Source organism: Globicephala melas, chromosome 8 (assembly GCF_963455315.2).
Source record: "Globicephala melas chromosome 8, mGloMel1.2, whole genome shotgun sequence".
In the NCBI taxonomy this organism is placed as follows: Eukaryota; Metazoa; Chordata; class Mammalia; order Artiodactyla; family Delphinidae; genus Globicephala; species Globicephala melas.
Window position 1 is genome coordinate 50,074,861 of NC_083321.1, and position 17,185 is coordinate 50,092,045.

Consider the following 17,185-nt stretch of genomic DNA (forward strand, 5'->3'; position numbering starts at 1 on the left):
AGGTCTGGTAATGCAGAAAGGGGAGGGAGGAGGGAGGAGGAACAGAGAGGCCCAGACAGAGGGAGAGAGGGAGGGAGGGGTAGATGGAGGCTCCGGCTGGGAGAGAGGAAAAGAAAGACTCACACACAGAGGGAGAGACTGAGAGAAACAGAGACAGGAAGGGGTAGAGAAACACATGAAGGAGAGGAGCGAGGGATCAAAGCCCCATAGAGATCAAGTTGGAAATACAAAAGATCAGAGTTATAGGGAAAACACACACACAGAGGAACAAAGACGGGGGGGGGGGGGGGGAAGACATGGAAATGGAGAGAGAGAGAGAGAGAGAGAGAGAGAGAGAGAGAAAGCTGATGGAGGATCCCAGAGAGAGAAATGTGAGGATAAGGGATTTTGAGGCATTTTCAATGCTTGTGAGCTAGGATGGGATCTAGGTATGAGGGGCAGGTAGACAGAACCCAGACCCTCAGGGCAAGGCGACACCCCCATGCCCTCCTCAAGTATGGAAGGGCCACAGGGCTTCCTGGCAGAACTGGATTCTCTGACTTCCCTTGCTGGGATTGTATCATGTCCTAGGGTGCATCCTCAGCATGGAGCTGGGTACACAGGAGGCTCAGGGGGCTTTTGCTGATGGTCTTTGGACTCAAAGCCTCATCACAGAGTCCACCTCTTGGGGGCTCTATTTAGCTCGGACACTGTGGGAGCTGATGCATGAGCATGGAATTCTACTAGGAGTTGTGGCACCCAGGCCACAGCATGCCCCACATGGCTTCACTGTCCACAGACTATAGGCATAGGGGAGGGCCTGCTTCACCTCTGCCATGTCCCTGAGGGCAGACAGACTCCTGACTACTGAGGAGGAAGCGTTAACCTAATGGAAGAGGGGCATTTTAGGCAATGGGACAGGTAGGGAACTGCCTCAGCAAAGCTCCTGTTGGACAGAGGAGAGAAAGCTCCACACCTGGAGGCAGGAGATGGGGGTTCAAGTCCTGGTTCCACCACTAACTTCCTCATTCATTCAATCATTCATTCAGGAACACCTACCACTGGCCAACTTCATCAGATATGACTCAACGGTGCCTTGCCTGGGAACAGCACCCAGGCAAGGGGAAGGGGGTACTTGCTGTGTGACAGAGGGGAGCACAGGGTCTGTGGTGCCCAGAGGGAGCCCAGTGGTTGGCAAGCATTTCCAGAAGAGAGGATATCAGCTGGGTTTTTTAAGGCAAAGAGGGGGCCCCAGGAAAAGGGGGTGTATTCCAGGATAGAGGAGCTACACATAACCCTCACCAGTAACCCCAGCTCTCTGAGCTGTGACGGGGAGTAACCGCTGCCGCACACACCGAGCTCCAGGCAGAAAAGCCCACGAGGCTGAGTGGAAACCTGACCCTGCTGAGGGGTGTGGGTGCGTCCAGGGATGGGGGTGGACAGGAATGACCGAGCTTGTGCAGGAGGCCTGCCCAGGCCGAGGGCTACAGAAAGCAGTTGTCTGTGACTTAGGAAGCGTTAGGAAAGAAAATGTGAGGGAGGCTTTGCTTCCCACTGTGGCCTCAGAAGGTGGAATTTTAGATCTCTGAAAGCTCTGGGCAAACTGTTTCCTCAACCTGGCCCATGCCTAGGACCTTGCCCCTCCATGCCTGCTAGCTAGGAAGGCATTCTACGGGCTCAGAAAGCCAAGGCCCTGGACCACGTCCAGTTTTGGCCTTTCACAGCTCCCTTTCATGCCCTGAGGAGCCTGGCGGTCAGAAGCTGAGTCAGAGGATTCAAAGGAGGGTGCCTCCTGGGTGTGGAGGGGAGCAGGTGCATTGAGGCCTTACTTGCCTCTCAGCCTTCTTTCTCCTCTCCTGCTCTGGAAATGATGGTAGAGGTCTCATCTTCAAAAATCTCCCAGGATTATGCTCAAGCAAGTCAGGCGGGGAGGTAGGGCCTCCTGCCCACCCCACTGCCACACCAGCCTCTACAGTTGCCCCGGAAGTAAAGAGTCTGTAGGAATGAGGTGCAAGATCCAGGACTATGCGCACTCCAGGACTTAGAGCCAGGCAGGTATAAGTTCAAATCCCAGCTCTGCCATGTGCTCTGGGCAAGTTATTTCACCTCTCTGAACTTCAATTTAGTGTTCTCATCTGAAAGATGGGTGACAAACTCCAAACTCAAAGAGTTGTGAGGTTTGGGTAATGTCCGTAAAGTTCCTGGTACATAGTGCACTCTCCCCTTCCCTCCCCTAAAGAGACTGAATTGATGGCGCCAAGGGAGTTAACAGCCCCAAATGCTGGGGTAGGGTTCCTGCAAGGCAGTGTCGGGAGGGGGCAGGTGCCGAAAAGAGAGAAGGCCTGAGACTGTCCAGGCCTGCTCTTCACTCCTCCACCTCGAACCGGCCTGCAAAACCAGCCAGTGCAGGAATCAAAGGCCCCGTGAGATTACGGCGAAGCCCCGCCCCACCGCAGGCCCCGCCCCCGGCCGCTCTCCAGGGTGCTGACCAGCTTGCACCGCGTTCACACGCCCTGGCCCACTGCCCCGCAGCCGGCCAGCAGACATCATTTTTTTGCTTGTTGGGGAGCTGGTGGGAAGCAGGATGTTCCTGGGAGGCGGGTGGCTGCCAAAAGCGACGGGAGGATGCAGCCTCTGGGATCCGGCCTCCGCTCCGCGCCCACCGCCTCGCGAGGACCGCAGGCTCCAGCTACCTCCTCACTGCCAAAGAAGGCGTCTTCTTCTCGTTGTCCTCCCCGGCCCCTCCCAGGCGGCTGTTTCACTCGCCCCTTCCAGACGGCTGCTCCTTTGTCTCCCTCACTGATTCTTCCTATTTTTGCCTCCTCACTGGAGGACCGGACCCTGCTTCCCCTCATTATCCACCCCACCCCCACGGAGCATGGAGCGCTCCCCCAACACCCCAACTCCCGAGTGCCCCCTGTGGGCCAGCCCTCTCTCTGGAGCTCCAGATGTCCAGTACAGGCTACCTCCTCAACATATCCTCTGGGAACATCTCACAAGCCCCTCACACTCAAATATTCAACATCAACACATCTTTTGTCTTTATCAAAGGCATCAGCAAACGTCTAATCCCCAATCTGGAAACTTCAAAGTTGCCCTGACTCTTCGCTCTCCTTCACTTCCTCTGTCAAATCTGTCATCAAGGCCTGTCAATTCTCCCTCTGTAATTCCCTCACATTTATCCACTCCCTCCTTGTGCTGAGCCCCAGCATACTTCCCCCCTTCCCTACTCCATACTTCCCCCTTCCCCCTACTCCCTACTCCCATTCTCCAGCCCCCTACTCCAACACAATCCCTTTATTCCATCTCCATCCTGCCTCTAGCACTGACTTTCTAAGACATCTAGCTGGTCATGTTAACTCCTCCTCAAAACCTTTGCTTGGTTCCCAGTGCTCTCAGGATAAAGGCCAAGCTCCTCAGCCTGGCATTTGAGGTTTCTCATGATCGACCCTGGCTGACCTCTCCACCCTCTGCTCCAGGTGGCGCAGGGTCTAGTCCCTAAGCACATGCTAGTCCTTTCCTCCTCCTTGACTTGGTATATAGTCTGTTTCCCTTCCTAGGCTGACTTCCCTCTGTCTTCCTTTTCTCTGCCCATCCCAAATCCTGGCCCAGCCTTCCTAGGCCAATTCAACACACACCTGCCCCCACCCACCAGGGACAGGGTAGGCAGGAGGGGTAACTGGATTCTGGGCGGAGCATGCCTGGCTGTCTCTCCCCTCCCTAACTTGCCACCTGTCCCAACACCTCATCCCCCTGCTCAGGTCCATCTCCTTTCTCCTACTGGATCACATTTTCCTCAAGGACGGGCCGAAGTCCTATTCACCTCAGCTCCAGACCCCAGCCTTTGGGCAGCCTCACCAGATACAAGTAAGAAATGTTGAGGTAGGAAAGTAAGAAGGAGACACAGGTGAGCGTGGAAATGAGATGGGGCACTTCAGAGCTCAGTCCAGGACACATTGGAGCAAGCCCTCAGTAAGAGGCTGCAGGTGGATGTGAGGACACAGCTGGTGCAGGCCTCACCGATCTGCTGTGGGAATTCTCCTCCCCTGTAGGGAAAAGACTGAGGCTGTGGAGCATGAAACACCCCACTGCTCTCCAGGGGGAAGGCTGGTTATTGGCAGAACACCGGTTTCACGGAGGGTTGGCCCGAAAACTCCTGGGTGACTCCCTCTGGCTGGGCGCCAGGATGTCTACATCTGGGTCTTGGCAGCAAGATCCCAGCAGGGAGGTGGGGGAAAGCATCAGAGGGAACCATCCCACAGTGCGTCTCCTTCCCCTCCTCAGCCAGAAGCTGCCAACTGTGGCTCCAAGGACAATGGCTAGAGGAGCACCATGTCCTTGGCAGGGGCCTGGCATACTTCCCTGTATTTCCACATTAAGCACAGACCCCACCACACCATGGGTGACAAGGCCTTTGCTGAAAGGAACAAAAGGTCACCACTGCCTCCAGAATGGCTTCTTCCACATCTCAGGAAGGTGGCTTTGGGGATGCAGAAACTGAGAGCTGAGGCATTCATCGTGGGCCTACTTCAGATTCCAGGATCGGCCAAAGCTGCCCTATGAGGGAAGGGGTGACCTCAGGTGGGGGCAGTGAGCTCCCCGTTCCTGCTGGGCAGGGGGGTGAAGTGGTGGAACAGACAGCAAGTTCAGGGAGGGGAGAGGCAGCCCCTCAGCTCAGAATCCTATCACTCTACCTACACTGCCCCATGGATGGGGTGGGAGTGCTGAACTGGCCCAGGAAGATTGGCAGACTTAGGGTGGGCACAGATGAGAGGAGAGGGATGTCAGCCTAGGATGGGGCTGGACCAGACACTTGGAAGTGCCTTCTGCCCAAGGTCGAGGTCATCTCCTGGGATACGGATCAGGCAGCATAAGGTGCTAGAGCCAGTAGAGTCCAATCCCTCATTGTACAGATGGGGGAACAGGTGAGAGAGGGCAGAAACACACCCAGGTCGCACAGTGAGTAAAGGGCAGGGCTGGGCCTATGACCAAGGACTGCTGGTCACTGCCCCACTGGACTAGCTCCTCCTCTTGTAATCTTTCACCTCTCCTCCTCCAGCTGGACAGAGGTCTGGGAGGGAAATCTGCAGATACAGCTTGTAACCCTGGGAAGGGATCCCCAGGAATGTGTAATTTCAGCAGGGGCAGGTCAGAAAAGGAGTGACTCTGTGGCTTCCAACTCTGGGAAAGGTTTTACCCTCCTTGCCGCCCTGGCCCAGCTCCCTCACCTCCACCACCCTCCAATCCAGCACACTAGCATCCTCCTTACCAGGAGGCCCCGAGCCACCCACTCAGCCCTAATCTACCTCTTCCCCCTCGTCACTCCCTGCACCTGAGTGGGGGGGCAGGAGGGGGTGCGACTCAGTGGGATAAAGGCAGCTGCTATATTTGAATGATTACATAAGCCAGCAGGGAAGAAGCTGCAACGTGACTCCATCAAGGTCGAGAGAGAAGTTGCGTCTGGGCCCAGGAGGGAGGATCTTCTCCCTCCATCCTGAGGCTCCAGCCTGGGTTTAGACAGGACTCTGAAAGAACGTGGAGATTGCGAACTAGTTTATGCACTGCCGGACTGCAAGGGAGGTTTTCCCTAGGACTAAACATGCTGTTCCCTCTCCATCACCTTAGAAAAGAAACCTCCTGACTTCTCGAAACCCTAAGGCCAGACCTAGACTGAGCCCCAGATCTTTCCCCAGGAACTCTCTCCAGAAGGAAAGACAGAACGGAAAACACAGTTTGTCACTGATTTAGAAGAGTGCCTGCTGGGAGGGGAACCATGCATAAAGCCTTGGCTTTTCCGCGCTGGCTGGGGAAGACCTGTGTTCCTGTTCCAGCTCTACCATTTACTAGTCACTTGACACTGGCAAGTCTATGCCTCAGTTTCTTCAGGGATAAAATGAGAACAAAAAGTAACTTTTTTATAGGGTTTGTTACAAGGATTAAACAAAACGACACATGCAAAGCCTTAGCCCAGCAGGTGGTGGGTGCCTCTGTAAGGGCTTATCAGGACCATCATTTGCATCGTCATTACTGCCAACACTAAGGACTGGCTGGAGACCTCCCAGGTGGCTGAACTGACCTCTTCGCCCCACTGACAGCTGATCTGAGTGGAAGGTGGGAGGCCAGAGGAGAGAACTGAGATCTAAGGGTCAGGAGCTCGGCCAGACATGCTGCGTGCCCCTGGGCAAACCCCTGCCCTCTCTGGCCCTCAGTCTATAAATGAGCCCTCAGGGTCCCCAGCTCTGGAGTTCGTGTTTGCAAAAAGATTTTACCCCACTGGGATTAGTGACCTGTGGTAGTGGAAGCTGCAGGAGAGCTGGTCAGGATGGGGGTGATCTGGGGGTGGTATGAGCTGGAGGCGGGCACGGCAGCCAGTGCTGGGCACCAGGCCCAGCACAAGGCCCACCTCCTCAGGGCCTCTTGGCAGCTCCTCCTAGGGGGTTCTGGGGGCCCCCGGAGGAGGAAGGCTGTGCCCACCGGGCTTTGTTGCCATGACGCTGGTCTCCATGGTGTTAGGCACACAGCCCTCCCTTCACCCAGGAGGAGGGACTGGAAGTGACAGAAGCTGAGGAGGCTCAGGCCCTGGGCCCCCCTGGCCTGTCCCTCTGTCTCCATCAGTGCCTGTGAGGTCCCCATCCTGTGCCCCTCAGGAGGGAGGGCAGGGAGGAAGGACAGCTTCCACCTCAGAGGGTCAAAAGAGTGACCCAGAGAGGACAGAGTGACTGCGGTGCAGGGAGAGACATGCAGGAGTGCAGAGGAGTGGCAGAGAGGAGGGAAGGGTAGGGAGAGCTGGGGAGACGCAGAAGGCGGAAGGGCGGGGTGGTGGGGAAGAACACACTGTAGTCACGGAGGGGGAAGGGCCTCCCAAGCTGACAAGTGGTGGGAGGCACCATCCAGCCCATCTCTTCGGTCTCAGTGTTTTGAGGTGGGTGGTGGTGGGAGGACAGAGTGGAGGAGCGGGAGGGAGGGGGGCAATTTTCCTAGAGAGCTTTGTGTGCAGGGGCGTTCATACACGTGCAGCGTGTGTGTGTGTGTGTGTGTGTGTGTGTGTGTAAGTTCAGGAGAAAGTATGCAGGCACCACGTGTGTGCAGGGCATGAGTGTGTGTGTGGCATGTGTGTGCCTGTGCCACTGTGTCTCCAGGGTGATAAATACAGCAGTAGGAGCTGTAACCATGGCAGAGAAAATGCGGAAATTTCCACAGGCTGAAAGTGGCGTGGGAGCGGCGAATATGCCGGGGTTGAACCAGCTTGGTCTGACCAAGGAACCCTTTCCCTGACAGCTCTTCCCTGGGCCAGTCTCTAGCTGGACCCAAGTGGCCAGGGCACATACATGTGGGCGCGTGCACACACACACACACACATCCTAAGTGCACCCTAAGTTCTTCTGGATGGAAGAACAATCCAGAAGAGCTTCCTGAAGGAGGGGTCATATTGGAAGAGAGGTTGGGAGGTTCATGCCAGCTATCCTTCTATGTATATGAGCGACAGACAGACATACCCCAGATCAAAGTCTGGGTCACTTAGGTCACAGAGCTGACCAAAGGAAGCTGGCTGGGGAAGACCCCAACACCAGAGGCATGGGGGACAGGCCCTGGAGTGACAGTGGTGCACTAAGCTCCAACCACAACAGGCTGCTCGCTGCAGGGCCACAACAGCTTGCCTGTGGCTCCTGCCATTCCCTCTCCCAGAAATGTCTCCCTCTCAACTCCACCTGCAGAAACACTGCTTGTCCCTCCAGGCTCACCTCCTCTTTGGAGTCTTTCTTGATCAATTCCCCCAACCAGAAGACCTCCTCCTTCCTCCACACCACTTATTCATCTGCTCCGGCTCATTGTTCAGTGAAGCCCTGAACACACTGTAGGTGTTCAAGAAATGCTTGTTGAATGAAAATATATTGGGCCTGGAAAGGACTCTGGATGCCATGATGCCTCCCCAGACGTATTTGGGAAGGGGGTTATCGAGGGACAGTGCTGGGTACTTCACGCTTACTAGCTCTTTAATCCTCCCATTAGTGGGTGCTATTAATACCTCCAAAGAACAGAAGAGAAAACTGAGGATCAGAGACCTCAGGAACTCAGCCAAATCTAGTTTGTAGACAGGAGTGTCGGCATCTGCCCCGACAGTTGGCATCCACATCCCCGCTTTTCAAAAACAACCAGTTGTTTGGGGCTTCCCTGGTGGCGCAGTGGTTGAGAATCTGCCTGCCGATGCAGGGGACACGGGTTCGAGCCCTGGTCTGGGAGGATCCCACATGCCGCGGAGCAACTAGGCCCATGAGTCACAACTACTGAGCCTGCGCGTCTGGAGCCTGTGCTCCGCAACAAGAGAGCCCGCGCTAGTCAGAGGCCTGTGCACCGCGATGAAGAGTGGCCCCCGCTTGCCACAACTAGAGAAAGCCCTCGCACAGAAACGAAGACCCAACACAGCAAAAATAAATAAATAAATTACTAAACTCCTACCCCCAACATCTTTAAAAAAAAAAAAAAAACAACAACCAGTTGTGGGCAGGGGGCTTAGGAGCCATGAGAGCATGGGGCCAGGAAAGAAGGTCTCAGCTCCAGGCCCCGCTTCCAATCCCCGGGCTCAGGGGGAGGCGGAGAGGAGGCAGGGCCCATCTTCCCTTCCCCAGCCCCATCGATTTCTTGTGGAGCCCAGTGGTCTCCTGAGGCCCGGCCCTCGAGGGCTGGATGGCTGCTGAATGCTTTGCAGGGTAGGCGGGTTGAGCAGGAAGGAGGCGGAAGAGAGACAGACACCCCACACCACCTCCCAGCCCCCACTCCCCACCCAGCTCAGCCTCCTCTCCATCCACAGTGCCTTCACCCCCAAGCTCTGACTTGCCATAGCCTTCTCTCCCAGGCCTCCCCATGCTCCCCTGCCATTAGGCCATGACTTGGGTTGACCCTGGAAGCCCTGTCCTCCTCCCCCAACACTTCGACCCACCCTCACCCCAACTTGCACCCCCTCCTTACCATGTACAGCTGGAAAGGCTTCCAGTCTTCAGGGCCAATTCAGGGGCACCTCCTCCTCCAGGAAGCCTCCTGCCTCTCCAAGAGCTGCTGCCCACACCTCGGCAGGTCTGGCTCCAGGTTCTTTATCCATCCCCCCTCAACCCAACCTCAATATGTGAACAAACCACCCAGGGTCCCAAGAGACCCCATATCTACAAATCTTTGTCACAAAGACAAGCAGAGCCTCCTGCCCTAATCCACCCAACACTGTTGTCTTTACCATAATTCATTACAGTTGAGGCCCCGAAGACTCCCGTTGGGATGTCATCCCTGATCCCCAGGAAAAGCACTTTAAGCATCATTAACTCTTGACAGCTCAGATCCCCTTCCCCAGGGGACAAATGGGGCCACTTATGAGAGGAGACAGCAGAGCTGGAATCAGGAAGGGAGTGGAGGAAGGAGAACCCCCCAAAATGGGGCAGTGGAGATGGACCTCAACCCTGATTCAGAAGAGCTGTGTGACCTTGGGCAAGTCATTTCCCTTCTCTGGCCTTTCTTCCTCTGCCAGGAGACAGTACATAGAATACACAGGCACTGACCCACAAAGGCCTTTCCTCCCTCCTTCGGGTTCCAATGGCCTGGGAGTCCAAAGCACTTCTTGTATTGTGCTGCCTTCCACAGTATCACCAGCCCTGGGGTCAAAGGCAGGGAGGGCCAGGTCTCACCCCACACTCCAACAGAAGACGTGGGGTCCTCCAGAACCTGTTCTGGGACCCAGCAATGTTGAGTTGTCCGTGGCTGCCCCCTGGTGGCCCAATGCGGTCATTGCAGGCTGTCCCTGAGCTGGGGCAAGTGACACTTGGCAGCCTAGCGGGGGAGCGCCTCCAGTCTCACCCACCCTCTCTCTGGGCCTCAGGGTTAGCTGGTCAGTCCAAGGTCAGATCCAGGGAAGAATTCCAGCCCCTGAGCACTTGAACAAGGGTCTTCTCCTGGCTGCAGGCGGAATGGTCAGCCTGGCCTGGAGCAGCCCACCTAGGGCAAGACAAAAGTGGGAGACTCGGAGTGGGGGGGGCTTAGTCCCAGCCTGTGAAGCCGGCCAGAGAACCCATTCCAGTGTGGCATCTACCTCCCCTTCCCGAGAGACAGGAACAAGGAACCTGGAGTCCAGGCCACCAAGACCCCCACCTGCATCCAGGCCTCCCCACTGAACTGGATCAGTGAGAAGTCAGGGGCTGCCCAGCTTGCCCAGCTCCAGCGGCTGAGGCTGAGGCTGGGAGGCCAGCCTGTCTGCCCGCTGGGCCCCTGGAGAGAGGCTGGGAATGAGGCTCTAGGCAGAGGCGGAATGTGGTATCTGGCACCTTCCCAGGGAGTCCCCAATTCGTCTCTGAACAGCTCCTTATCGCCCCCCCACTTGCCAGGGCCTTGTCTTCTTGGAGGTGGCCAGTGAGGGCAGCTTCCTGGTCCAAGGCAGGGCACCTCTGAAGGGGTGTGCACAGGAGCCAAGGGTAACCTGAGGACCTTCTTCCTAATTTAATAAAGGTCCTGTCACTCCCTCCGTGACCTTGTGTCTCTAGAAGGGCTAATGACGAGCTACCCTGAGTCACTCACATACCACACAACCAGCCCCTGGCTCAGAATCAGACTACAGCAGGGAGAGGGACTCAATCTAGCTGGGGTCTGTCCTGGTCAGAGTCAGGACCCACAATCCCCACGCCATCTGTACAGGAGTACAGTGAGGACAGCTTGGAGCCAGCCTGGGGCTCTGTCTGGGGCAGGGGGAGAGTATCTGGACAGCTGAGGGCCTGGAGACAGCAGGGTCAGGTCCCCGGCTTCAGGGTCCAAGGCACTCACCTCTGGAGTGCCTGTCCTCCTGTCCCCTCTTACCCTGGGACACCTGAAACCCCCAACCAATCATAGACCTCAGCACCAGGGGGTAAAATATACAGATATATTTATATTATCAAAAGGTCCCCAAAGTGGGGAAGGGGCACCGGGCAGCCTAGGCCCTCCCAGTAAGCCCAGACCAGAAGGGGGGCTAAAGTCCCCCAAGTCCAGTTCTCAGCCCTGTATACATTTACCCAAGAGCTCCCTCCCCACCCCAGCTGAGTGTTCCTTTAGAGCTGTTCTGGAGTCTGTGGCAATGGGGTGGGCTCCCTTCCAGCGGGGGCCCCAGGGCCTTGAGCCTCTGAAAGGATGGCAGTCCGCCAGAGTGCCTCACTGATGCCCATCTCTCCAACCCCTTAAACTCAGGGTGTGTGACCCAGCGGGGGAGCAGGCCAGGCCAGGAGGGCTGAGCACCTGGACAGAGCAGGTAAGGGATTCCTCCTCAGGCAGACCCTGCTGCCTGCCCCCCACGTCCTGGCCAGGGAACCCCAGGCTGAAGTCAGGATGAGGGGTCTGGGGGTGCGGCTTCCTCATGTGCCCCCTGCTGGCTCACACCAGGCACGCAGGGCATGAGGGTGTCTGCCCACGAAGGCTTCACGGTGGCAGAGTCCCACCTGCGATCAGACGTTTCGGAGGAGCTGTGGGAAGGCACAGAAGTCCAGATTCCATGAGCACGTTGTGAAGACTCACAGGGAGCAGGGGCCAGGGGCCAGCAGAGAGGGGTCTCCCGGGAACCAGGTGAACCAAAGGGGCCTGTCAGGACTCCCAATGAGGACGGAGGGACAGGGCCGGAGGGCACTCAGAGACGAGAAGCAGAGTGAGTCAGGTGGAAGGCAGGCTCCAGCCAGGTTCCCAGCCGCCTGCCCACAGGAATGGAGAGCCACTCACAGAAAGGGGGTCCGCAGTAAAGGCAGCCACGCTCCGGCGCATCTCATTCTCACTGCCGCGCAGGGGGATCAGCGAAACACTGCCCAGCCGGACCTCAGGCACCGCCCGGGACACGCGTGAGGGCTCTGAGGGCCACACCAGGCCGTCGTGCTGGGCAGCAGGGGAGAGGAGGGGTGTTGGGGTCTGGGCTCGGTTTGCTGGCCTAGACACTCAACTCCGGATCCACCCACCCTTCCAAGAAATGCCTCCAGCTATGATCTGAGGTGAAACCCTCAGCTTTGATCTGAGCAGATATGAGAAGCAGCTGTTAGGAGAACATGACTGTATCCCCGGCAAAGCCCAGCCAATTACATTACTCAACAACCCTCATTTCCAGGTCCACAAACAAACCGCTTCAAGAACGCAGTGCCAAGAAAACAGTTCTAGAGGAACATGTCTGCTTCCTTTCACCAGGAACCAAGGAAACTCTAGAATCTGCTCTGTTTCCCTTTTGACTTTTGACTACCAGGAAGCTCAGGGCTAAAAGAGCTCAGCCCAAGCCCTGGTACAGTTTTGTCTCCCTTCTCCCCAAACAATTCTGAGCTCTCATTTTAAAAACCTGTTTTGGGATTTCCTCGGTGGTCCAGTGGTTAAGAGTCCGTGCTCCCACTGCCTGGGGCACGGGTTCGATCCCTGGTTGGGGAACTAAGATCCCAACCAGGGAAACTAAGATCCCGCATGCCGCACGGCCAAAAGACAAACAAACAAACACCTATTTTATGTCCAACCCACCCCTCTAGGCCTGCTCTGGCTTCGAGTCCTCCCCAGCCTGTTCCCACCTGGCCCACTGCAGCAACTACCTCACTGGCCTCCTCACTTCCAGGCTCGGCCCTTCAGCCCATCCTCCCCTGCACACCGCACCCAGAATGGACCCTCAAACTCAGACTCAACCCTGCGCACCACTCTTGCTTAAAACTCTCCCTTCAAACTGCCGACTAGGTCAAGTTCAGCTTCCTTGGCATGGCCTTCAAGACTGAGATTTTACTCCCAACTTCGTTTCCAGTGCCAACTTCTAGCGTGCCTGGCTTCTCCCTTTACACCCTGTCGGCAATCCTGCTACGCCTGTGTGCAAACTGTTCCCTTTGCCTCGAAGCCGCCCCACCCCCGCCTTTGCTTAGTGAACGCTCCCTCATCCCCAAAGATTCAGCTTCCACGATACCCCCTCCCTGCTGCCTTCCTCACCTCACCCAACACCTCCACGAGGTAGGATCCCTGGCTTCCCTCTGTCACCACAGCACTGGGCTCTAACAGGCTCCTTCTGGGTCTGTTTTCCTTTCTACGTGGGGAGTGAGTGCCCGAGGGAAGGGGTCTGCACCCTCTGTCTCTAGCATGCCTGGCTCAGAGCTGGACCAGAGCAGGTACCAGGAAGGGTTTACGTGAGAATGAACGAACAAGTGGATTAAAGGCAACTCAACATCCTGAAGCAATCGGTGGCCTGAACAGTGAAGAAGCACTCATACCCCTTCTCTGTAATGGAGGCTTCCCGGGACCCACCCCACACCCCGCGCCTGGTACCTGCATGAAGAGGAAAGTGGCGAACCACTCCCGGAGCTCCATCTGCGTCTCACAGCACAGGTACCTACAGGGTGGGGCACAGGTCTGGATGCCGCCAGGGCCTGGCTGAGCAGGGATACCCTACCGTGTTCCCCCGCCCAGGGTCTCGGGGGCAGGGCCCAGATCTGGACAGTGAGGGGACCCAACCAAGGGGGACATGCTACCATCTCTCCTCGGCATGGGGCCCTCACTCACCACTGCTGCTTCTCGTGTTTCTCCGTCTCGTGCACCACCGTGAAGCCCCAGCTGCAGAGAAGGGGCAGGTGGGGTCACTTGACAGCCCAGAGAGGCCTCATAGCCCCAGTGAGAGCCTAGGACAGAGCCCAGAAGCCTGGGCCAGGGCTGGGGGCAGAGTTCAAGTCCTTCTGTGGGCACAGCACATCCCGGCCGCTGCCTCTTCCTCTCACAGCCCTGCCAGCCTCCCAGGGCCTTGGCTCCCCCACCCCCCAGCCCTACCCCCCAGAGAGAAGCAGGCACAGCCAGCGGGTAAAAGGTGAATGCCAGAAACCCCAGCCTAGTGACTGCAGTTAATAACAGTGATAGTGGCTATGCATCACTTTTCAACTGTTAAAACATACCACCACATCAATTATGCTTCAACTAAAAAAAGAAGAAGGAAAAAACCCCACACAACCACCCTTTGGAACAGGCGTGCCATTATTTTCCCCATTCCTCAGATGTGGGAAGTGAGGCACAGAAAGGTCCCAGAGCTAGTCAGTGACTAACTGGATTTCAATCCAGGCCAATGGTTCTTAAACATGAGCAAGCATCAGAGTCCCCTAGGTGGCTTGTGACAGCACAGACTGCTGGCCTCAGCCCCAGAATCCGTGATTTAGCACGTCTGGGGTGGTACCCAAGAATTCGGGTTTCTAATGTGTTTCCAGGTGATGCTGATGCTGCTGGTCTGGGAGACCACACCCTCAGAACTATGAGCCAGTCCCTGTCAAGTTCACAGCCCTCAGCTGTGCCTCCCCCATCAGTTCTGAGCCCCGCAGGCCCTAGTCGTGGACCCACCTCCCCCGCCCCAGCTCACCAGGTGGGTGGCCGGAGTTTCTTCTTCACTCCCAGGTAGATTTTGAGACTCCTGACGGGCCACTCCTTCTCAGGCCGGTGACTCTGGGTGGCAGAGGAAGAAGGAGTAGGAACTTCAGTCAGTCAGGGTGCGCACTGGGGCAGATCTCCCAACTGGGTGCCTCCCTCCCCCCTCTCCCCAGCCTCTCTACCTCCCAGCCCAGGAGCCCTCCTCCAGCAAGCCTTCCTGACAAAGCCCTCCCTGCTCACAATCTAGCTCAACAGAGCCCCCAGGCCCCTCTCCCTGCCCCAGCATCAGACAGTCAACCCTTGTCCCCGAGGTAGCTGGATGTCCGCAGCAGTTGATCCTCAGTCCCTCCCTGCAGCCCTGCAAACTGAGAACTGATCTGTGTCAATATCATAGGCTGATCCAGGCTGTCTGCAGAGGGACAAGTCTGCACGTTGCACATCACCCTTTGGCACCAAACTGAGCGAGTGTACAGGAGCTGAGAGCCTCGGCTGTCTGTGTGTCTCAGGTTATTTATTCTTCACCCTTCCCTGCCCCATGGAGCCTCCAGGGTTGACTGTGTGAACAGAAGGCTTGTGAGGTGAGCAGTTACTGGCTCTTTGGCTCCACAAAGTGAAGGCTAATGACTCGAGCTGAAGCAGAACGGCCGTTCCGTAGACCACGGGAAGAACTTCCCAGTGGTCTAGGCCAGGAAGCGACAGACCAATGTACTGGGGAGGGGCACCAGATCACTGACATGCTCATCTCTGGTCCCCACCTCTGCATATGGGTCTGGGCTCGGAAGGAGCAGGCTGGCTCAGAGACAGGGGGATGGGAGCATTGACCTCCAGGGAAGCAGCGGGTTGGAGGTCAAGCGAATGAGCCTTCCTCCTGCTCTGGGAGCCACTTGCTTGAAACCCTGCCCCCACCAGGCACCCCTGGTGCCAACAGGGACACCAGGGTGGATGGCAGGGGAGGGGGAGTCACTTACAACCAAAACTGGGGGTCACAGATTGAGCCACCTCTACTGTTCCCCACCATTGCTCCCAGCCACCCCCAGGCATGGCTCCTCAGCAGGAACAAAAAGAGGGGACTAGGGGATGACTAGGGGATGGCCAGGGAGATGGAGAATTTCGGGAATTGGTGGACTTCCCTGTGAGGTCACAATAGGATGGGCTGCCTAGGGAATCAGTGGAGACTTCGGTGCTATCACAGAGGGTGTAGTTTAAGAAGGGTTTATTAGGAACCTTCACCCTGCTTTCACCCCCAGTCCTCCTAACGACCAAGCCCCTGAAGGGGGAGCCCCACATCTCCTGCACATACATAGCAGGACAATGGCTATGTGCCCAAGAGGGCCAGAACAAGGTGAGCCACGGGCACAGATGATCAGGGCTGCAGGCAGGGAGGAAACAGGGCAGAGATAAGGAGAGCAGGCTGCCGATACGGGAGAAACAACGTCTAGGGAGAATACAAGAAAGAAGAGGCCTGCATGCAAGCAGGGAAGACACAAGGCTGAGAGCACTGAAGAAATCAGACTGCAGTTGGAAGAAACCAGGCAGCAGGAATGGAAAGACTGAGACAGAGGCCGTAAAAGTTAGGCTGCAGGCATGCAACATTCGGCTCTGAGCATGACAGGAGAAAGGATGTGGGGGAAACTGAGCTGCAGGTACAGAAGGAATCAGGCTGAGGGAATGAAAAGCAGACAGTGGCTTGGAAGAAGTCGGGCTGTGGGTGTGAGGGGAAGAGAACTAAAAGCAAGGAGTAAAGTGACTCCGGAGTGGGCGGAGCCAGCCCAGGCGTGTGACAGGAACAGTGGTTGCAGTCGGGGCGTGGAGAGGATTAAGGGAATGGAGGCGGTCAGGCCAGGCTGTGGCTCCTTCAGAACCAGAAAAAAACCACCCTCAGGCCGCTACTTCCTCAGGTACTGGTGCGTGTGGCGTGTACGTGGCAGGCTTATGATGTGAGCATGGCCAAGACAAGAAGGTTGAGGGGGACTCTGGGGGGCAGGGGGAGCGTCAGTCAATGTAATCTTCGTTTCTGATCAAACAGCTCATGTTGCCAGCATCTCCGAGGTATAAGGTCACTGGCAGGGAATGAAGTTCACTCCTTGATGCTCAAAGACCTCTGCTGGAACCAAGATCTTTCTAGAATGTGCTTTTCCCAGGGGCCTCAGGGTCTTTAACAATGGGAGACTCCAGGACGAGGCTTGGGTGTTCACATAGCCTGAACTGCCAGGGACTGTCCCAATTTCAAATCTTCTGTCCTGTTGCCCCATAAACTAGCAAATACCAGAATCACCAACACCTCAGTAGCCAAAACACACCTTCCCAGGGCTCCTGTGAGACCAGGTGCCGGCTGCCACTGGGGAGAGCACCATCTAGCCCTGAGCTGACCAGCCCTTGCTATGAGGTCTTGGTTCCTATATTTCAAGGAATAAAAAGCTGAAGCTTTGAGGCTAACAAATCTGGGTTCGAGTCCCAAGCTACCACCTAGAGATGGCCTTGGGCAAGTCACCTGAAGCCTGCTTTCTCACCTGTGAAAAAGGGACAATACCCCTCCACACAGGACAGTAGTGAGATTACATGTCCCAGTATGTGAAAGGCTGGGCACCAAGCCTGGTTCGATAAACATTAGATCTGCTTCTTTCTAGCTCTCCTGCCTCCTCTCCTCTGTGTCAAGGGACCAGCAGCTGCTTTTCCAGGTGCCTCAGCCATTCTCCCTCCTCCCTGCCCACACTGACGGTCTGGTTCTATTCCAAGGGGCTAAGCACCTCTAGAGGGAGAGGGCCAGGGAAATAGCATCTAGAACCAAGGGGAACTGACCAGAGGGGTGGATGGGCCCAGAAGCAAGGATGTGATCACAGAGGGAGGCAAAGGA

General features: G+C 56.5%; 1 protein-coding gene across 7 annotated transcripts in view; it reads right to left on the bottom strand.

The window, feature by feature from the left end:
* Positions 1 to 10,859: 10,859 nt before the first annotated feature.
* Positions 10,860 to 17,185, bottom strand: part of ARAP1 (ArfGAP with RhoGAP domain, ankyrin repeat and PH domain 1) — a 64,378-nt gene continuing 58,052 nt past the window's right edge. For all 7 annotated transcript variants that reach the window (XM_030836168.2, XM_030836161.2, XM_070046158.1 and 4 more), the window contains 5 exons: positions 14,324 to 14,406; positions 13,486 to 13,536; positions 13,252 to 13,315; positions 11,698 to 11,847; positions 10,860 to 11,447 (listed from right to left, as the gene is read on the bottom strand). In XM_030836168.2, the coding sequence (XP_030692028.1) occupies positions 11,430 to 11,447; positions 11,698 to 11,847; positions 13,252 to 13,315; positions 13,486 to 13,536; positions 14,324 to 14,406 (366 nt within the window). In that variant the 3' untranslated portion in view covers positions 10,860 to 11,429. The remainder of the gene's footprint in view (positions 11,448 to 11,697; positions 11,848 to 13,251; positions 13,316 to 13,485; positions 13,537 to 14,323; positions 14,407 to 17,185) is intronic.